The sequence below is a fragment of the Triticum urartu genome, chromosome 1, assembly GCF_003073215.2.
Source record: "Triticum urartu cultivar G1812 chromosome 1, Tu2.1, whole genome shotgun sequence".
NCBI classification, from domain to species: domain Eukaryota; kingdom Viridiplantae; phylum Streptophyta; class Magnoliopsida; order Poales; family Poaceae; genus Triticum; species Triticum urartu.
This window is the reverse complement of record NC_053022.1, coordinates 467,260,187-467,282,611: the sequence shown is the minus strand read 5'-3', so window position 1 is coordinate 467,282,611 and position 22,425 is coordinate 467,260,187. Positions and strand designations below refer to the sequence as shown.

The window sequence follows — 22,425 nt, the reverse complement described above, 5'->3', positions numbered from 1 at the left end:
AACTGGGGATGGGCGACTGAAGCATAGTCGACTCGAGTGCCTTGGGAAGCGTAGAAGGCTCTGAACTCATCAGAATCAAAGTTCGACCCATTGTCAGTGATGATGTTGTGCGGAACACCATATTTGAATGTTAACTCTCTGATGAATCTTACTGCAGTATTGGCTTCAAGACTTTTGATAGGTTTGGCTTCAATCCATTTGGTGAACTTGTCGACTGCCACGAGTACATGAGTGAAGCCGCTCCTACCCATTCTCAGAGGTCCAACCATGTCCAAACCCCAAACAGTGAAGGGCCAGACGAGCGGAATGGTCTTCAGGGCTGATGCAGGTTTGTGAGACATGTTGGAATAAAACTGGCAACATTCACATCTGTCGACTATTTCTTGTGCCATCTCATTTGCCCGTGGCCAATAAAATCTGGCTCGGTATTCTTTGGCAACAATGGTCTGAGAGGACGCATGGTGACCACAGGTCCCCGAGTGGATGTCGTTGAGGATCACTCGACCTTCTTCAGGTGTTATGCATTTCTGGCTGACTCCGGTTACACTTTCTCTGAACAACTGTCCTCCTATCACAGTAAAAGCCTTAGATCGGCGGACGATCTGTCGGGCCTCTTCTTCGTCTTCTGGGAGTTCTTTCCTGAGAATGTATGCGATGTACGGTGCTGTCCAGTCGGGAGTGATGACTAAAACCTCCATGATCAAGTCGACCACGGCCAGTACTTCGACTTCAGTCGGATCAGTGGCGCTCTTTGGTTGCAGGGGCTGTTCAGTGAAAGGATCTTCCTGTACTGAAGGTGTATGAATATGTTCCAGAAACACGTTACTGGGAATGGCTTCCCTCTTGGAACCTATCTTCGCCAAATCATCCGCTGCTTGATTTTTCAGCCGGGGTATGTGATGGAGCTCTAAACCTTCAAACTTCTTCTCTAACTTTCTCACTGCATTGCAGTAGCTAGTCATAGCCGGGCTTCTGACGTCCCACTCCTTCATTACTTAATTAACCACCAAATCTGAGTCGCCATAGATCGTGAGGCGACAGACGCCGAGTGAAATGGCCATACACAACCCGTACAAAAGTGCCTCATATTCAGCTTCATTGTTGGAGGAATCAAAATGAATCTGGAGAACATAGCAGAGCTTGTCGCCTCGGGGGGGGGGATACCAATACTACCCCAGCGCCAAAACCATTCAGCATCTTAGATCCATCGAAGAACATGGTCCAATGGTCCGAGTGAATCTGAGTCGGCAGTTGCTGTTCGATCCACTCGGCGAGGAAATTTGCTATTGCCTGGGACTTGATAGATTTCTTTGCCTCAAACTTGATATCTAAGGGAAGGAGTTCAATCGCCCACTTTGCCACTCGACCAGTTGCATCTCTGTTGTTCAGAATTTCTGACAATGGTGCGTCGCTGACGATTGTAATGGAGTGATCAAAGAAATAATGTGCAACCTTCTTCGTGGTCATGTAAATCCCATAAACAAGCTTCTGATAATGTGGATATCTTTGTTTGGATGGAGTTAAAACTTTAGAAACATAGTATACTGGGCGCTGAACTTTATAGGCTTTTCCTTCTTCTTCCCGCTCGACCGTGAGTACTGTACTGACAACTTGTCCAGTGGCTGCAATGTAAAGCAGTAAAGACTCTTTGCTTATTGGGGCAGCGAGCACCGGCTGGGTGGAAAGCAGGGCTTTGAGATCTGCAAACGCTGCATCAGCTTCAGGAGTCCACTTGAACTTGTCAGATTTCTTCATCAGTCGGTAAAGAGGCAATGCCTTTTCACCGAGGCGAGAAATGAATCGACTCAAGGCGGCCAAACAACCAGTAAGCTTATGGACATCATGCACGCGCACATGGCGTTTCATCCGGAGTATGGCACCAACTTTCTCTGGGTTCGCGTTGATCCCTTGTTCGGAAACGAGGAAGCTGAGTAACTTTCCGCCAGGAACTCCGAATGTGCACTTTGATGGGTTAAGCTTGATATCATATCTTCTCAGGTTGGCAAAGCTTTCAGTAAGGTCAGTCAGCAGGTCGGAACCTTTACGCAACTTGACCACAATGTCATCCATGTATGCTTCCACATTCCGACTGATTTGAGTGAGCAGACACTTCTGAATCATCCTCATGAATGTAGCTCCAGCATTCTTGAGACCGAACGGCATGGTGACATAACAAAAACACCCGAATGGTGTGATGAAAGTTGTTTTTATCTCATCGGGTCCATATAGTCGGATCTTATGGTACCCGGAATAGGCGTCTAGAAAAGACAAACACTCACACCCCGTAGTCGAGTCGACAATCCGGTCGATGCGGGGGAGAGGAAAATGATGTTTCAGGCAGGCCCGATTGATATGCTTGAAGTCAATGCACATGTGAAGTGAGTCGTCCTTCTTGGGGACCATAACAACATTGGCGAGCCACTCGGAGTGGTAAATCTCTCGGATGAACTTAGCTGCCAGGAGCCAAGCCACTTCCTCACCAATTTGCTTTTCTCTTATGTACGGCGGACTGTCGAAGATGTTCTTTGACTGGTTTTACTTTCGGATCAACTCGCAAACGATGCTCAGCCAGTCCCCTGGGTACACCCGGCATGTCAGAAGGTTTCCATGCAAAGATGTCCCAGTTCTCACGGAGGAACTGGATGAGCGCTTCTTCCTATTTGCTGTCAAGTGAAGTTGAGATATGAGTAGGAGCAGCATTAGGATCGGTCGAGTGAATATGAATCGGCTTGGTTTCACCGGAAGACTGAAATGCAGAATCTGCGGCAGGCTTCTTGGAGCGCAGCAAACAACTCGGATCCGTATTTTTCTGGTATTCTTGCATTTCGACTGCTGCCATTTGTGCATCGGTGATTTTTGAGCCCTTCTGGAAGCACTCTTCTGCTTTCTGCCGATTGCCAGTGATAGTGATCACTCCTCTGGGACTAGGCATTTTCAATTTGAGGTACACGTAACATGGTCGAGCCATGAAAGATGCATAGGCAGGCCTACCCAGAATGGCATGATAAACACTCTTGAAATCCACTACTTCAAACATCAACTTTTCTTTGCGGTAATTCTTGGAATCACTGAAAACCACATCAAGGGCGATCTGGCCGAGTGATTCAACCTTCTTGCCAGGTATAACACCATGGAAACTCATATTTCTTTCGCTGAGCTTGGACATCAGAATTCCCATTCCCTTCAAGGTTTCAGCATAAAGGATATTCAGGCCGCTACCGCCATCCATCAGCACTTTAGTCAGTCGAGTGCCTTCAACAACTGGGTCAACCACCAACACTTGCCTCCCAGGGGTGGCTATACGTGCTGGATGGTCAGACTGGTCGAATGTGATGGCAGTCTAGGACCACTTCAAATAACTTGGTGTTGCCGGAGCAACCATGTTCACTTCTGTGTTGATAACTTTCAATCGACTTTTGCTCTCAACATCAGCAAAAATCATCAGAGTGGAGTTGACGTTGGGAAAACCATCCTCATCCTCATCCTTGTCCGACTCCTTTTCCTTCTCCTTGGGTTGTTTCTCTCAGAACTGCTGGATCAGGAGTCGACACTGCCGAGTGGTGTGCTTGGGATAAATCAGATTACCCTCTTCATCTTTCTTGGTGTGAATGTGACATGGCAAATCCAACACATCACTTCTGTCTTGATCTTTCATTTTCTTGGGGTTCCAGGGCCCTTTGGGCTTCCCCTTGAACTTTCCTTAAGCCACAACTAAAGCCTCACTAGGAGCAACTGGCTCGCCTTACGCTTCTGTTTCCGATTGGAAGTACCTCCACCGGTGTCCTGGGCGACTGTTTTGTGCTTGCCACTTCGGAGTCGATCTTCTTCTTCGCCGTTAGCGTATTTGGTGGCAATCTCCATCATCCGAGTCAGGGACATATCTCCTGTCCGACCGAATTTCAGATTCAACTCCCGATACTTAACGCCTTCCTTGAAAGCACAAACTGCTTGGTGATCTGACACATTCTCCAGTGTATGGTGTAACATGATCCATCTCTGGATATAGTCTCTCAGGGTTTCATTCAGTTTTTGCACACAACTCTGCAATTCAGTCAACCCCACTGGCCGCTTGCAAGTACCTTCAAAAGTCCTAACAAACACTCGGGCGAGTTCCTCCCAACTGAATATGCTGCCGGGTGCCAACTGATTCAGCCATGCTCTGGCCGAGCCTTCCAACATCAGAGGAAGGTGCTTCATGGCGACTTCATCATTGCCACCACCAATCTGTACAGCTACTCGGTAGTCCTCAAGCCAAGTGTCAGGCTTAGAATCACCCGTAAACTTGCTGACTCCAGTCGCCAACCTGAAATTGGGAGGAATCACTGCGGCCCTAATGGCTCTGCTAAAACACTCGAGACCTGAAACGTGCACTCTGCCCCCAGTCGGATAATCTCTGTCATGGCCTTCTCTGTGTGCTCTGTTCCTGTCAACCAGACCTTGAATGAGAATAGATCTCGCATCAAAGCCTGACTCCCTTGGGTCAACTGGTATTCTTCGCTCGCCGCTGTGAGGGCGTCTGTCATCATGCCGCCGAGGCACATATGACCCACTCCTCGGAGGAGGCGTGGGCACTCGACGGCGGTCGTCGTGGCCGAGGCGGTGATCATATTGCTCATGGTTTCTGTACTGATCCTGCCTGTGCCCACATCCCTCACGCCGAGGGGGTGATCTTGGGTTGTGGGCTGACTGTACTGTATCCGTCACCACAGACCTGCTATGAATCCTATTCCACGACTGAGACACTATGGTGTTCTGCTCCCCAGCTACTCGGAGCAAGGCCCGGATCTGCATCAAACCTCTGCCTGCCTCCGACTGGGAGGGCTGGATTGACTCTGCTATTCGGGCCGCAGATGTGAGATTTTGAATCGGACTGTGGTATACCTGAGTTTGACGTGGAAAAAGCTGCCGTCGACTGGATTCAGGGATCCGCTGCTGAGCACGCTCGTCGAGTGCACGCTGCAGGTTCTCTAGTCGAGTGCGCTCAGCTAGGTTGGCCAGGCGCGCTTCCTCCAAGGCCTGGGCCTCGGGGGTTTCTCCAACGATAGGAGTGTGAAGTGCATCCATGTTGCGGCGGCGAAGCTCTTCCCTCCGTTGCGAAGAAATGGGCTCGGGGCGGTACTCTTCGTGAACGCACGACGGATCACCGCCACCATCACCACCATCGTCGCGGGGGAAGCCAGGAGGACTGGGTGGTCCGTTGACCATCAAGACTTCTGCCGCGGGATCGCTGCTGTCGCACTCGGATGCGGCCTTGACGGAGCAAGTCGACAGGTCGAACAGGCCGTAGAGAGTTTCGTCGGGCTCTATTGCCGCGACTTGCGAGGTGAACGACTGGTGGGCCACCGCGTGTCTCACCCACCGCTGGAGTCGCGACCGACCAGAACGCTTGTGCCGGCGAATAGCGAGGGACGAGGACACCATAGGAACTGACCGATACTGGGTCGACGGTTGCCGGAGAATGACGCCGCGGACACACGCGCGAAAGTGAGTCGCCCCGCGGACGGGGAGCGCATCGACGTCGAGTGGAGCTTCCTGGAGCCAGGCGGAGTCGCCGGCGATGAACACGAGCGCACCCAGACGGATCTCGCGACCCTCAACCAGTCCGCCGGTGGAAACCATGATGATGAGAATCGGAAAAATCGCAACTCCACCAAAAAGTCGCTAAGACACTGGCCCCACGGTGGACGCCAAATATCTTGGATCTAAGACTGACAGTAGAATGGGGGTAGGTATGAGGAGGCAAGATCCTAGCTATGGCGAAGTTGTACACACGAGTTTTACGAGTTCAAGCCCTTCACGGAGGAAGTAACGACCCTACGTCTCGATGCCCGGAGGCGGTCGACTGGATTATGTATGTGTGTGTTTACAGGGGGTGTGAACCCTTGTGCCAGTGGAGGGGTTGGATTATATAGAGTGCGCCTAGCCCCCAGCCAGCCTATGTTACAAGGGTTTTAAGGTACATCAAGAGGGGGGCGTTACTGGTAGCGCTAGCAATTAAGTGACATAAATGCCTATTAAGTATATGAAGTAAACGTCCGACCGTTGTCATGCAGAGTGACTTTAGATCTTCTGTCCATCGAGTGATAATTGTAGTGGTCGAGTGACTTTGAATCTTCCGAGTGGAATGCCTGGCAGTCGAGTGGATGATGCTATCCCTCGAATGCTTCTAGTTTTAGGATGGAGTCCTAGGGGAGGGTGTCTAGGTCAGGCCTATGACCCTACCCTAGGTACATAGCTTCATCAGTAGTCACTATAGAGAAGTCATGCGCGAGCGATCCTATCTCGAAGAACAACTCTCACGCCCTTTATTGAACCCTTGAATCTCAGGATATGCTCCACTGGATTCTTCATTATTTCTACCTAGATGCTCATCATCAACATCAGTATTTTTGTCATCCAATTCCAGCGAATCGACGAACTCTTTGTAAATGAATTTGTCAGGTTCTTGTTCTCATAGTCAACATCTAACAAATCCATTGTTTGCCTACAAAAAAGTGTTGGGAAACATAGCATGCAATTTCAAAATTTCCCACGCTGATGCAAGATCTATCTAGGAGATGCATAGCAACGAGAGGGGGAGAGTGTGTCCACGCACCCTCGTAGACCTAAAGCGGAAGCATTTGACATCGCGGTTGATGTAGTCGAACTTCTTCTCGTTCCGACCGATCAAGCACCGAACGTACGACACCTCTGAGTTCTGCACACATTCAGCTCGATGACGTCCCTCAAACTCTTGATCTAGCAAAGTGTCAAGGAAGAGTTTCGTCAGCACAACGGCGTGGTGACGGTGATGGTGAAGTGATCCACGTAGGGCTTCGCCTAAGCACTACAACAATATGACAGAAGGCCTAAACTGTGGAGGGGGGCGCCGCACACGGCTAACAATCATTGTTGTGTGTTCTAGAGGTGCCCCCCTCATATATATAGGTTGGAGGGGAGGAGAGGCAGCCAAGGGGGCGCCCCAAGTAGGAGGTCATATCCATCCGGAGGGGGAAGGAAGGAGGAGGGAGGAGGGAAGGAAGGGGGAGGCCGAATCCCTCCCCTTCCTTTCTCCCTTCTCTTCTTTCCTTCCCCCTTATTTTGGCCTACATGGGGCGCACCAGCCCCTTAGGGGCTGGTCTGTCCCCCTCTTGGCCCATTAAGGCCCATATAGTTGCCGGGGGATGCCCGGAACCCCTTCCGGTGACCCAATATGCACCTGGTACCCCCAGAAGACTTCCGGTGTCCGAATACCATCGTCCAATATATGAATCTTTACCTCTTTCCATTTCGAGACTCCTCGTCATGTCCGTGATCTCATCCGGGACTTCGAACAACATTCGGTCACCAAATCACATAACTCATATAATACAAAATCATCATCGAATGTTAAGCGTGCGGACCCTACGGGTTCGAGAACTATGTAGACATGACTGAGACACCTCTCCGGTCAATAACCAGCAGCGGAACCTGGATGCCCATATTGGTTCCCACATATTCTACGAAGATCTTTATCGGTCGTACCGGAATGACAACATACATTATTCCCTTTGTCATGGGTATGTTACTTGCCCGAGATTCGATCGTCGATATCTTCATACCTAGTTCAATCTCGTTACCGGAAAGTCTCTTTACTCGTTCTATCATACATCATCCCACAACTAACTCACTAGTCACATTGCTTGCAAGGCTTATTATGATGTGCATTACCGAGAGGGCCCAGAGATACCTCTCCGATACTTGGAGTGACAGATCCTAATCTCGATCTATGCCAACCCAACAAACACCTTCAAAGATACCTGTAGAGCATCTTTTATCATCACCCAGTTACGTTGTGACGTTTGATAACACACAAGGTATTCCTCCGGTATCCGGGAGTTGCATAATCTCATAGCCGAAGGAATATGTATATGACATGAAGAAAGCTATAGCAATAAAACTGAACGATCAACATGCTAAGCTAACGGATGGGTCTTGTCTATCACATCATTCTCCTAATGATGTGATCCCGTTTATCAAATGAGAACACATGTCTATGGTTAGGAAACTTAACCATCTTTGTTTAACAAGCTAGTCTAGTAGAGGCTTACTAGGGACATGGTGTTTTGTCTATGTATCCACACATGTATCAAGTTTCCGGTTAATACAATTCCAGCATGAATAATAAAGATTTATCATGATATAAGGAAATATAAATAACAACTTTATTATTGCCTCTAGGGCATATTTCCTTCAAAAAGAACTAAAAAATAACTCGGAAATTTGGTCAAACACGTAGATGGTGAGAGTATGTCCGGATAAGTAGGACGTATCGTGATGGCATCCTTTGGCGGCAAAAATGTCCGATGATGGCAAGGATGACGATGTTGTGGGATGGGGACGGCGGTGACGACGTTGTGTGTTGGGACGAAGGAGGTAGGGAAGGGGTGGTGCGGACGAGGCAGAAGAAAGGAGAGGAAGAGGGCAGGTCCGGCTAGGTTGAGGGCGACTTGGAAGAGACTTCGGATGGGTTCGGGTTGTCGGATCCAACGTGGTAGACGCATCCGGGAGTCCCCATGTCCAACCCAGATATGGGCTGGATATAAGGGGTGTCGTACAACCTAGACGTCTGGGCCGGATTTGGGGAGGGGGGTCGGTTGGGTGACATTTTTTGTCCGGGCGCCATCCAGGATATCCGTCCAGACGTTTAGGGGGAAGAGGGTTCAGTTGTAGATGCTTTAGTGGCAATTCCAACACAAATCGCCTAACGGTCCATATAATTTTGGCCATCTAATAGCGTCAGGAAGATTGTCGACCCGGATGTCCAAAAATCCCACAAAACAGAACCAAACCTAGAGAGGTTTGGGGTAGTCCAAGCACTCGTCACGTCGGACTCTGACGCTGCTGTCCCACCAAAATACCCTACCTGGACCCCCTTTTCCCACTCCGCCACTCCCCCTATTCTCTATATTCGCACCCTCAGAGACCGTCACCGCTGTTGTACCACCATGGCTATTGCCCAGGCCTTGTCGTACCTCTGTCACTCTAGACAGACACCTACACGCATTGGCGCATGCCACCGTTCCACCCAGGATTCCGCCGATGCCTAGGTACCATCCGCCCCTGTCATCACTATCCATGGCGAACGCCATGGCTGGCAAGTGTTCGGCCGAATGGCATAGCGAAATATTTTGACGTTGTCGTTGTTGACTTTGAAGGAAACACCATGGTTGTGTACTTGATAAAGGAGGATGAGTTGTTCTATGAGGCGTGGTTGGCCACAACTATGTAGTTTTAAGGCACGAAGCATAATGCGGCATTTTATACAGGCGACATTTACATTTGTGCCTCTAACTTGAACCCACTACTTAAATTTATCCCTAACTCTTTGATGTGCTCAAAATTTATCCATAAAAGCATTTTAGGTCGCCAGAATGCCCTTCCATCTGCTCAAAGTTGTTTGACCAAAACTTTGAAAATTCATATGAACTCAGAAGAATGCAAAATATGATATCAAAACTTCCATAAAAACATCACCTATATGTGCATATCATTTACGTTCATGACAAAAGCACTCTTTAAAGGTTTCTAGGGTTTATAACATTAAAAAACTATTTAGGATGAATGCAAGTAAATGCACGTGTAGGTGATGAACGTAAATGACATGTACGTATAGGTGAATTTTTATGAACATTTTGATATCTTATTTGCATTCTTCTGAGTTCATATGAATTTGTTATAAACTTTCAAAGTCTTGGTCAAACAACTTTGACCAGCTAGAGGGGCATTCTGGCGACCTAAAATGCTTTTTAGGGGCAAATTTGAGCACATCAAAAAGTTAGTGGTAAATCTGAGAGTGGGCGCAAATTAGATGCATAAATGTAAATGTCCCTTTATACAAAGTGTACATGTTTGATTCAAAGAGCATCATATATAATGTCAGCTTTCCAAGACTTCTGTGAACATAAAGCGGACTTGAGTGGGATTAATTTTGGAGTGATTACCTTATTGCCAAAAGGTGCACATGCTGACAAAATCCAGAAGTTCATCCCCATTTGCTTGATGTGGGTTTTGCAATTAATTTGTTACGACTTAGGATAATAAGCTCACGAGCATCTAAAATTTGACTTGTTAGTGGTCTAAGTTCAAAAGTCATACATGAAACCTTACATGAAATCCATTCGAAGAAACTCGATGGGATGGTCTTCAAAGTAGATTTTGAGAAGGCATATGACAAAGTTAAATGACCATTTATGCAGCAAGCCATGCACATGAAGGGCTTTAGTTGGGCATGGAGGAATCAGGTGGATTCTTTTGTCAAGAAAGGTAGTGTTGGGATAAAGGTGAGTGATGACATTGGTCATTATTTTCAAACACATAAAGGCCTGAGACAAGGAAACCCGATGCCTCTGATTCTGTTCAACATTGTGGCAGACATGCTGACAGTTCTCATAGGTCGGGCCAAGGAGAAAGGCTTGGTAGGTGGTCTTGTTCCCCATTTGGTGGACGGGGGCGTCTCTATCCTACAATATGCGGATGACACTATTATCTTCATGGAGCATGACCTTGCAAAGGCGAGGAATATGAAACTAGTGTTGTGCCTGTTTGAACAACTGTCTGGTCTAAAGATCAACTTCCACAAGAGTGAATTGTTTTGCTTTGGTAGGGCCAAAGATGACCAAGACAGTTATAGGCAATTGTTCGATTGTGAACTGGGGTCATTGCCGTTCAGCTATCTAGGCATTCCCATCCATCATAGGAAATTAACTAATATGGAGTGGAAATGTATCGAAGATCGATTCGAGAAGAAACTAAGCTGCTGGAAGGGTAAGCTTATGTCATATGAAGGACGACCAGTATGGATAAATTTGGTATTCACGAGTATGCCAATGTTCCTTCTATCTTTCTTTGAGGTGCCCAAAGGGGTACGAAGGAGACTAGACTTCTATCGATCTCGTTTGTTTCTGGCAGTTAGACGAGGTTAAGACAAAGTATCGTCTGGCAAGATGGGATATTATTTGTCGACCAAAAGACCACGCGGGTCTTGGGATCGAGAACCTCGAGATTAAAAATAAATGCATGTTGAGCAAATGGCTATATAGGCTATCACAGGAATCGGAGGGTATGTGGGCACAAATCTTGAGAAATAAATACTTGCACTCTAAAACACTCGCTCAGGTTATCGTAAAACCTAATGATTCACCATTTTGGAAGGGACTCATGAGAGCGAAAGAAACCTTCTTCTATAGAATGAAATTCATTGTTGGGGACGGAACAACAACAAGATTTTGGGAAGACACATGGTTAGGTGACACACCACTAGCTCTTCAGTATTCTTCCCTGTATCATATTGCTCAACGTAAGGAGGATTACGTAGCAATTTTACAGACGGTACCTTTGAATATTCAATTCAGGAGGTCTCTAGTAGGGGAGCGATGGAATTCCTGGTTACACTTAGTGAGGAGGTTGATAGACGTTCAACTATCTGATCAGGGAGACACCTTAAATTGGAAGCTAACGGCTAATGGAGTGTTCACGGTCAAATCAATGTACTTAGACCTTATTAATTCTGGCCCAATCCCAAGATCGATACACATTTGAAAAGTTAAGGTTCCCTTGCGAATTAAAATTTTTATGTGGTTTGTGCATAAGCAAGTGATCCTTACCAAAGATAACTTACTAAAGCGACGATGGATAGGTAGTCCATGATGTTGCTTTTGTGTTCACGACGAAACAATTCAACATTTATTTCTTGATTGCCCTTTTGCGAAGTTACTTTGGCGGTCCGTTCATATAGCTTTTAATATTACTCCTACAGTTAGCATTGACGCGTTGTTTGGGACGTGGCTAAATGGAGTGAATCCAGATATAGCGTCAAGTATTCGGATTGGAATATGCGCATTCCTTTGGGCTATATGGAACTGCGGTAACGATATGATTTTTAACAGACTTTATATGATTAACTTCTTGCAGGTTATCTTCAGGGCTACGGCATAGATCCGTACGTGGTTGCTACTCACTCCTACGGGCTCCAGGGAGCATTTGGCTACTGGGTGCAACCGGTGGGAGATGGTAGCACGAGCTATCTTCAACCGATTTGGATGGTGGTTGCATAATAAGATAGGTCCTTGATGTCCTTTCGTCCAGCCGGTTGTGGCTTTCATATGCTTATTTTTATTTTGCTTCTTTTGTGAGTTGTACTTTGCAGACCATACTATTTGTTTTGTTGAACTTACTTTAATAAAGTGGCCGCATGCATCTATCCGATGCAGAGGCCGAGGGATGACCTCCTTTTCGGAAAAAAAAAATCAAAAGTCTAGCTTCTTGAAAGCTCTAACTACTAAGCTGACCTCATCATGTCCAAGATTAGTAGGAACATCATGGATGGGGTCTTGATTTTGCATGAAATTTTGGAACATATCAAGTTTTGAAAGCATGAGATGGTAGTAATCAAGCTTGGTTTTAAGAAAGCATATGACAAGGTGAACTACCAGTTTCTCTTTGACTGCCGAGCAAAAAGGTTCCAACCTAAAATGGATTGCCTGGATGAAAAGTGTAGTCACCCAAGGGATGATCTGATTTACAAACGGATTGCCATTTTTCGATATGTCGATGGTACCATTTTATTCATCAGGGATGACATGGAGGGGGCATGGAAATTGAAGCCACTATTATACTTTGTTCGAAATGATGTCTGGTCTAAGAATCAACTTAGAGAAAAGTGAGGTCTTGATGGTACCTAAGGAATAAAAAAAAATTAGAACAATATGGTGATCTGTCCAACTGTTAAGGGGTTGATGGCCTATCAAATACTCCCTTCATTCCACAATGTAATGCGCCTGTGCTTTCCGAGATCTACATTGTGGAATGGAGGGAGTATATGGGACTGTGTTAGTGCTAGCAGACTAAAAGTATCTAACTGGAAACTGTAAGGACAAACTTAAGGCACGGCTGGTTGGATGGGTGGATGGATTGGAGGATCCACATCTATAGGGGAAAGAGTGACTTTGACAAATGCTTCTCTGACTAATACAGTACATCAATACCACATTACCTTATTTCTCATGTGCTAAGACAATTTCTAGGGGAGTAGCTGCAGTAATCTGGTCACTTTGAAGACCGGAAAAGCAGCATGTTTTGATCACGTTTTCCCACGTGTTCCGACGAATGCGATGTATGCAGAAGTTAAACCATTTGCAGTACTGAAGGGACATTTATTCTGTTTACAAGTCTTGGCTATGTACAACATACGCCACAAAGAATGGTTGAATCAAAAGGAAAAACCAGGCAACACAAACCACACGCTGTTATAAAACCAAGCGAGTTTCGGTAAGCTCGGAGCACAAGGGGGGAGCAAGCAAAAAGTGCCCCTCCGGGCTACAAAGATACAGATACTCACATAGACGTGCGACTTGCTTCGTCATTCATCATCCCTTTAAAGCTTCTGGCCAGCCAGATTGCCGTCTCTCTTGGGGAGACCTTCATCTTCCCGAATGGCTTCAGAACAATGGCAAGCTCCTCCAACCTGTTGTCTTCCAGTAGGTCCGCGGAGAGCTCAAGGAGCCCCTCAAGAGCCTCGGCCCGCTGCCTAAATGACGTGACGTCGAGCATTTCCTTAGCAGGGGATGTCTCCTCCTTGACAACGATGTTGGCCTCAGAGATGTAAGATCTCACATCGACGATGGCACTAGATAATCTTGCTGTGTCTGAGCTGGCTGGTATCTTGCAGGCAGCATTGCTTCCCAAGACATGCTGTTCGGAAGCAACTGAGGGAAGAGGTGTAGAAGGCAGTGAGTTTAATGAGCATGAGCTGCTTCTTACTTCCAGATCTTCTCTTACCACATTCAGAAGTTTGCTGACATCCATGTTCTGAGTTTCCCCTTGACCATTTTCTGATGTTGGCTGCTCATTGCAGACATTGAGATTGATTTGCCGAATGGCATCATCAACCAGTGGGTTTAAATGAGGACCTGTTTCTTTCTTCATTGATGTTTGTTTCTTCATTGACTGAACAGAATTGGGTCCCTTCTCCAACATTGCACCTTCTGCTGTTGAAACGGAAGAACCGTATGGTGGCATCGATGAGAGAAGCTCTTGGACAGTAAATTTATCCTCACCACTTTGGAATGTGGCCATATTCTGCCCATGCTTACTGGATTGCACATCATCCTTGCAAACAAACTCCTGTTCAAAGCTTGGAATGAATGGACCCAAAGCAGAGCTCAGGCTTGAATCATTACTAACCACACTCCTCTGCAAATTGTCTCTGCTAATTTCTGAACGTGGTATGGCTGTAAGGCCATTGTCTTCCGTGGCAACAGCATCAGGCACTGAGCTTGTGTGCGATGAAATCAAGCAGGCTGGTGGGTTAGGTTCAGATAGCTCAGACTGGTCGATCTTTTCAACACAACCAACTGTTGAACTTGAGCAAGGACTGATGTCTTCCTTAGTTGCCACAGTAAACAATTCTCGGGGAGCAGATTTTGCATGTGAGTTGTTTGGCATGATGTTCAGTCCTTCTGAAGGAATTTTGGATGGCCTTACAATAAGTGGAAGATCACCAGGGGTAGTATCTGGAGAATGGGTAGGTTGGCATGGACTTTTCTCACCCTCCACCATGGCCTTAGTTTGAGCTCCTTTTTGCACAGTGGCTGGGAGGCCAGTTGTCCCTACCCCCGCTCGTCGCTGAGGGCTAGCCCGTCTAGTAGCACTAGTTGGGGTCTTGATTTTTGACTTTGCTGAAACTGCAGAACCATTTTCTATGACCTGTTTGGCAGGTTCAGGAGTTGATGACCGAACGGTTTTGATATTTGAACGGTGTTCCACAATAGGTAACTGCATGACCAATAGCAGGAGTCAGTGGTTAGCAATAAAAGCTAATTGGATTTTGTTTATGATATAAAAGAAGTAGGTTCATACCAGTTGCTTCGAGGGTGGTGATGCTTGAACTGAATTCACGCATCCATCGTTGGTACTGACCAATCCATGAGATGAATCATCACCAGACCTTGATCTGCATGAAGCATTGTTGTTAAACCTTGAAGTATCTGATGGTTGCTCTGCTTCATTCTTACTACTGACTGCAGAACTCGGCTTTACGCCTCTAGTTCTTGCCGGAGTACTGCTTTCTCTAAGCCTGCTCTCCTCTCTTAAGGTTGTCATTATCTTCTCAATGATTTTCGGTTGCTTAGTCTCACCCCTGTGATGCTGATCCATGGATTTAGATGAATCTTGTCTTTTCAGGTCTTTGTTGCCTCTGAGATCTTCTGGCGTTGCCCACTTCTCATCTGAGTTATCTCGATCCACATCATGAACGCTTCGAGTATCAATGACCTTGGTGTCAGTACTTGCAGCTCCACCTGATGTGCTTCTGTCACTTGATAGTGTGCTGTCTATATCACTACTAGACATGCTGCTGCTTTGGCTTTCAGACATGCTTCTCTGACTGCTCCGTGAAGTGGACAATGATTTCGGTGGTGTTCGCATGGTATTTGAAGCATCATAAAGAGCACGACATTGATCAACATAAGGCTGCAGATATGGGTTCTTCAGAATCTCCGATGCCTGTTCACAGGACATTACATTTTATTCAGAGATCATGTTGTACTTGTAAACTCTTGTTCTTTCATAATAAAGAATAGCTACGGCCTTTCGAAAGAAAGAGTGGAAAGAGACAAGGCTATAGTCAGAAGGTTTCCAGCTTCATAGTAGCTTACAGTAGGTCGATGCTCAGGATTCTTCCGCAACATAATTTTGATAAGAGATTTCCTGTATTTAACAGCAAAAGGGGAAACCATTAGAGTGGTATATTCTTTGCGAAGCTACCAAATCATTACTTGGTTGTGAAGCATAAGAATTGAGGATGATGACTTAAAATATGTTATTGAAATGAGACAAATGATAAGACTTAAAAAGGACACACACTTACGACTTAAAAGAGACATAAACTGTAATACACCAACATCAGTACAGATGCTACCAAATCATTACTTGGTTCTGAAGCATAAGAACCAAGGATGATTACCACATTACAGATCATGTGATTGAAATGAGACAAATGACAAGACAACTTTTAACAAATGTATAGCTTTTACACAACCGACTCTATGAAGAAAAGTGCACGTACATAGAAGAGGAGTAGCAGGTAGGCAAGGGACCCATCGCGGACCTATTTATCTTACTTATCAATCCAGCCATATCCTGCAAGCATTCTTAATCGGGTAAGTCCACTGATTTGTTAAAGAAAACTGCAAATAGTAGCGTCACCAAGTAACAACCAGGAAACCCAACATTGCAGATTTTTTATTGTAGAGTTTTACCAGATCATACTAATTTTATTTCACCATTTTCTTGTAGACAATATTTTGGATACCTCATATGTTCCAAACTTTGATACTATATGTAACTAAATAGTTATCTTTGGATGAATCATAAACACCATTAGCAATATTTTTTACAAAAGCAAATATATAATTGACCAACTTATATAGAAGTTACTTGAAATGTTGCGAGAATAATTAAAAAAAACTTTAATGCTCAAATGCTCTAAAATATGAATAGTTATATGTGAGTCAGTACATGTCAATTATGAACTGATTTTTTTTTTTTGAAAAGGAGGTTAAACCCCCGGCCTCTGCATCAATCGATGCATGCAGCCATCTTTATGAACTGATATACTAATTTAGTTCTTTTTACTTAATTTAGGCAATATCCCATGGTAATTGCTTTGTTCATGTAATTTGGCCTAAAGCACTTCTGAATATTGTCTCAAAAAGAATCTTTACATAGGAAATAAGTTTACATGCAGAGTTAGTTTATGTTCCATTTTGTATTGTATAGTATCTGCAAAGTATTTCCGTAAGAGAATATGCAGGGTGGACTACAGAGCTAACCAGATCTTAGCTAGTTCTACCAAAATATTGCAGTTTCTTCAACATAGGAGTATTAAACTACTAAGCCAGAAAAACTATAACGGATACGAGCCCATTTGGAATGTAAGATGGAAAAGGTAAATATTCAACTTATAATCCACCCAGGATAGCAATGATTCTCAAGCAAAAAATATATCAGGTAAGAGCTCACAAAAGCCTTGAAAGCAGGTCGATGGGCCGCCATCTCATACATACAGCATCCTGTAAAAGACAAAGTTATATTAAATTCATAAGCAAATATGTGGTAATCTAGGAATAGTACAGAAACATTAGCCTGATGTTAATTATTTTTACCAAGCGACCAAATGTCCGACTTGAATCCATAGGGAATGTCTGTAAGCAGCTCCGGGCACATGTAATTCGGTGTTCCGACGACCTAAAGGAAACATAATAGCATTAGTATCCAGCAAGAGTCTGAGCATATAAAAATGATCCTGACTTTATGTACTCCACAATACAGATGAATTTACGCGCCTACATTGTTTGTGGTTAATAAGGGAAGAGGAAGACGATAAATAGCATGAGGTATATGCGCATGACAAACATCATGCTGTCATTGGTGATGTAACATATGAGAGAGGTATTAATAGCTCAATAAATGGAATGCCCTTCTAACAGTAGGAAAGGCTATGGCAATGCAAATGTTTTAAGCAGAGGTCATCGGAGGAAATAGGAAAAAGGATCATACTGAAGAAGTTAAATCATCTTCCTTCAGAGTCTTGGCTAGGCCAAAATCTCCTGCATGCAAAACAATGGATTGTTAAATGTTAATTGATAAAACAAAAGGTTAAATTGTAGTGTGAAATAACTTGCAGTACTGTACTATCTGTAATCAGGAACTGACCAAGGCGTATATCATGATCTTTGGTGAGAAATATGTTGGAGCACTGCAATTATGAGGAACAATTGTCAACCATACCACTGCATAAAATAATTGGCGATGACTATACCCATTGTTGCTTACCTTCAGATCACGATGCAACACATAGTTCGAATGCAAGTAGTCAACAGCCAATACCAACTGTGCGAACCATTTCAGCAATTTCTGAGGAACAATCAGTGATCAATCAGTATTATGAACTCGATGTTGGATTTATTTTTAATTTAATTCAGATGAAAATTAGAGATAAGTTATCTCATACCTCCTCAGGAAAGTAAGTACCATTTAACTTCTTCATCAGCTCATCCCTGTTATTAAAGAACAAAATACAATTTAAGAGACATGGAAACAAGAAACTGAACTCCAAAGCGCCCAATAACACTCACACATCCCCCCCTTCGCAGTAGCCCGTGATGATGCAGACATAGCAACCCTGCATAACTCTCCTTGTCAGTAAATAAGTTCAGTTGAAATTTCCAACCCAACAAGCAAGGTAAAATAAAGGTTAAAATAAAAACCTTCTCAACCCAGGCCTCTTTGAACTCTACGATGTAAGGATGTTGTAGTCGAGCAATCAGAGCCATCTGCAATTTACTTCCCACTTAATCAATTCCTCCCCAAAACAGCACCAATCAATCAACAAACAAAGCCCAAGGGCTTCACAAACCTCTTGATGAGCGGACTTGCGGCAGCGCTCCGTCTGCCTGGCAAGGCGGATTTTCTTCAGCACATACCTGCCAATCAAATCACAGGCACACACGCTGTTGCTGTCACCTGCATTCGAAGGGTGGAAACAGAATCTTGGAACGGAAAAAGAACTACTATATCGTACGTACTTCTTCTTCTCGATCTTGTGATTCACAAGGATGGCGGCGCCGAAGGCGCCGCGCCCAATCTGCTCCATGATCTCGTACTGGTCCATCCGAGACTCCATTACAGAAAACAATCACAGCCTTTCACTGCAGCAAGTCGCCTCTGATTAGGAATCAAATTCCTCCTGCCGTGCCCATGCTGCGGTTCAAACGCCTGCGCATCCTCACCACCAGGTCCTGCGAAAAGCAGCGGGACAAGTGCATAAGCCAAACAACTTTTACCAAAGCGTACTCGCGTCACGTGCCACCCAACCCAATCAAAATCCCACGGCACCCAGCCCAGTAGTACTCGCTGCCTTTTCTTAGAAAGGAGACCAGGAGAGGCACTGTTTGAACTAGGCGAGAGATTACAGATTAGCACGGGAACCGATGAACTACTCCGCAGATACAGAGAGAGAAACGGAGAGGGCATCAGTTATCCAGAACAGTAGCGGCAGGTTTGCGGATCACACCAACCGCGCGCGACCGGGCCGAGGCAGGGGGGCTTGCTTACCGCGGGGCAGTCCGGCTGCATTGGCCGGCGGGCGGCGGCGCCGGAGGGGATCTCCGGCCGGCCTCGCTGGCCGGCTCGCGCGGCTGGAGCTCGTGCGCCTGCGGCTTCGGCGGGGGGCACACTCCTCGCTGGCGGTCGCCTCGGCTGTGATTTGTTAATGTTTTGGTGGATGGAGCCTTTGATGCGGCGTGACGGTGTTGGTTGAAGGCGAACGAGTTTGCTCCGTGGCTTTGCTTAGCTTGCTTATATACGCAGCATCGCCGCAACAGCGAGTGGTGGCGATGGCCTGACGGGGTTGGGGTTAAAAGCTGGGGTGGTGCTAATCAGGGGAATTAATTAAATTAAGCGAGGGAGATGCCTGGTGGCTTAAAAGGGACATTGCAACTTGTAGAGCGTATCTCCCACTAAGTACTGTCTTGGTTGCTGGGTGGGTACTCCATTTAATTTTATTTACTTCGCATATTAGCTTTGTGTCAAGTCAAAAAAATTAAACTTCCATCAAGTTTATACAAAAAAAAACACTAACATCCACAATACCAAATCAATACTCACTCCGTAAAAAAGAAATATAAGAATGTTTAAATCACTAAATAGTGATCTAAACGCTATTATATAATATATTTATTTACAGAGGGAGTACCATTAGAATCACCATTCAAAATATCTTCATATCATATATATTTTTGTTATGAAAATTTAGATTGTTTTTTATAAACTTAGACAAACATTATAAAGTTTGACTTAGGTCAAAACTAATATACGGAGTAAATAAAAACGAATGGAGCAACTCCAGGTCCATTGTATTGGTGACAAAAAATTGATACGGGTTCATAAATTATGGAAAAGGAACATATGGACGCCAGTCAATATAAGGATTTTTTTTTTTGCAAAAGATGGATATTAAATAGAATACCATGGCCGTCGGCAAGGCAAAAAGAAGAATATCGGCATTGGATAGGAACGCACCCTTGAATTCCCGTGAAGTGTTTGTTTTAACAATATTTTGAACCTTCTATACTATCCTGTATTCCAAACATATAACCGTACTTAATTGGTAATGCCACTTTAGGACATCTGATATGATGTAGTAGTTGAGTGATCACATCATCTGAGGACTATCTTTGTGCCAAACAAATAAAAATGGTACTTTAAAGCCAATTGAGTTGTAGATGTTTATTAGAGGAATTCTTTTTTATTCGTTCACTTGGTACGATTTTTGTGAATTTACATTGCAGAGCATCATTGCTACTTTTTTCTACATCCTTGAAAAGAGCATCATTGCTGGTTCGTAACAACTTTTCAAGAAGGCTCCCGCCATGTTTTTATATTTAGATAGCTCACTATTCAATGTTTTTTTAGTTTTTTTTTCGACGAAGGATGGATTTTATTGACTCAAAAAAAGTATCAAGTGGATACAATATAATGAGCACACACCCTGTCTCTGCATAATTAGGATGCATACAGCCAACTTAACACATACACACACATGAAAACACACCAGCAAGTAGCAAAAGTCCTAATACCAAGAACAAGAAAAAAAGCCCCAAAGTGATCAGATCAGCGATCGACAAACTACAACTAAGACCATATCCGCACCAACCATTGACGCCACATGGATTAATAAGATCTTCAATGGCAACACCTTCATCGTCGGATCCAACCACAAAGGTTAGAGGCAAAGTTTTCACCCTGAAGAATCAGTCCGGACATATCCGAACAATGCCTCCAACAAGGTAACGACGTGAAAAACATCGTCATTGCCAGCTATAACCACTCGGGTCTGACCTAGGTTTTCACTCCGGAGTTCGAGACCGGGTGATCACAACATGATAGCTTACTATTCATGTTGAATGGTACTCTCAGCATGTTTTCATTGTGTGAACAACAAAGTGAAAATTCGCAAGGGCACGTAGTTACGGCGGCATGCACAGTCATTGGATTTCCGGGAGAGGGGACACCAAGTTCCAAATTGTTGTTTGTGAAACTTATTGATTTTGTCGTTTGTTCATATCAAATTTCAACACTTGAAACATGATGAAGTTTTAAAATTTTGTCAAAATGTATTCAAGAGTGATCTTATTTGAAAGCCCGCGTCACAAAGAACATGAATATGCAAAATGAAACCTAATTTGGGCTTTCAGTTCAAAAGATTCAAAATTAAAAGGAAAAGGATGGGGTTGATGCCCTCGCCCCTGCATGTCATAGATCCTCTTCCAACTACGGAGCTGCTACATCTCGAATCATAGGGGCGGTTCAATGCAGTGGTCGTCAGTTCTGGCGCCAAATTTTGGTTGATTTGAGCTTCTAACTCCTTTCTGATTGTGCCGCTACAAAATAACTCCTTTCTTTACCCTCGTCAACTTGCTTGACAGCCTGCTGGAGCATCGTGCATGACAGATCGGTATACGCAGATCTGAGGATACGGGTATGCTGCATCTTGTATATACAGTATTATATTCGATGCAACAATCCAATCCAATAAATATAATTGATATATGAAGTTCTGAACGCATCTTCTGTCTTAGCTCATCATCAGGTATCTTGGCTTATATCCTGTTTGAGAGGGGCCAGGGGTAACAAAGAAATAACTTGTTAATTATATTATCGCTCACATGTATACCTCAACTTGACTGCCATTTTGTAATGCATGGCTTGTTCATTTCATTGCGTTGCACTAAAGAGTGGTTGATTAAGGTGAAAGATACAAAGGATGGTTCAATAATGAGGGATTTTAGTTTCAACAAAGGACGTGTCTTTTTGTAAAATAAATAAACCCTCACATCTACGGGTCTACCTTGATTTGAACTATGGTACTACGGAATTCTCCTCCTCGATGTCCAGGAACACCCCGGATGTAACTTTCCCTATTTGTACTCCAACTTTTGCCGTTTCCGGCGTTAAGTTATATTTATTTTCTCGGGTTCGGGTTTTGTCTCCGTGTGTTGTTGTCTTTGCCTTGCATCTCATATCATGTCATCATGTGCATTGCATTTGCATACGTGTTCGTCTCATGCATTCGAGCATTTTCCCCGTTGTCCGTTTTGCATTCCGGCGCTTCGTTCTCCTCCGGTGGCCATTTCTAGCTTTCTTTCGTGTGTGGGGATTAAACATTTCCGGATTGGACCGAGACTTGCCAAGCGGCCTTGGTTTACTACCGGTAGACCGCCTGTCAAGTTTCGTATCATTTGGACTTCGCTTGATACTCCAACGGTTAACCGAGGGACCGAAAAGGCCTCGTGTGTGTTGCAGCCCAACACCCCTCCAATTTGGCCCAAAACCCACCAAACTCTG

The 22,425-nt window shown here is 44.8% G+C and overlaps 1 protein-coding gene across 1 annotated transcript; it reads right to left on the bottom strand.

Annotated features, from left to right (window-relative positions):
• Positions 1-13,133: 13,133 nt before the first annotated feature.
• On the bottom strand, positions 13,134-19,376 carry LOC125519830 (serine/threonine-protein kinase Nek4-like). The gene is made up of 15 exons (XM_048684609.1): positions 19,135-19,376; positions 18,606-18,818; positions 18,437-18,503; positions 18,288-18,353; positions 18,156-18,202; positions 18,032-18,077; positions 17,854-17,934; positions 17,734-17,776; positions 17,578-17,627; positions 17,184-17,265; positions 17,041-17,090; positions 16,085-16,158; positions 15,675-15,726; positions 14,878-15,522; positions 13,134-14,793 (listed from the first exon to the last, which is right to left on the bottom strand). Exons 2-15 carry the CDS (start codon positions 18,701-18,703, stop codon positions 13,354-13,356), a joined length of 2,841 nt encoding a protein of 946 aa, XP_048540566.1. The 5' UTR covers positions 18,704-18,818; positions 19,135-19,376; the 3' UTR covers positions 13,134-13,353.
• Between the last annotated feature and the right edge of the window lie 3,049 nt (positions 19,377-22,425).

Coding starts and splice junctions, on each gene's coding strand:
- LOC125519830 (XM_048684609.1), bottom strand. CDS start 18,703: ATGGAGTCTCGGATGGACCAGTACGAGATCATGGAGCAGATTGGGCGC. Junction 17,266..17,577: donor AAGATGATTTAACTTCTTCA/GTATGATCCTTT, acceptor TGTTTCCTTTAG/GTCGTCGGAACACCGAATTA. Junction 16,159..17,040: donor GACCTGCTTTCAAGGCTTTT/GTGAGCTCTTAC, acceptor GAATGCTTGCAG/GATATGGCTGGATTGATAAG.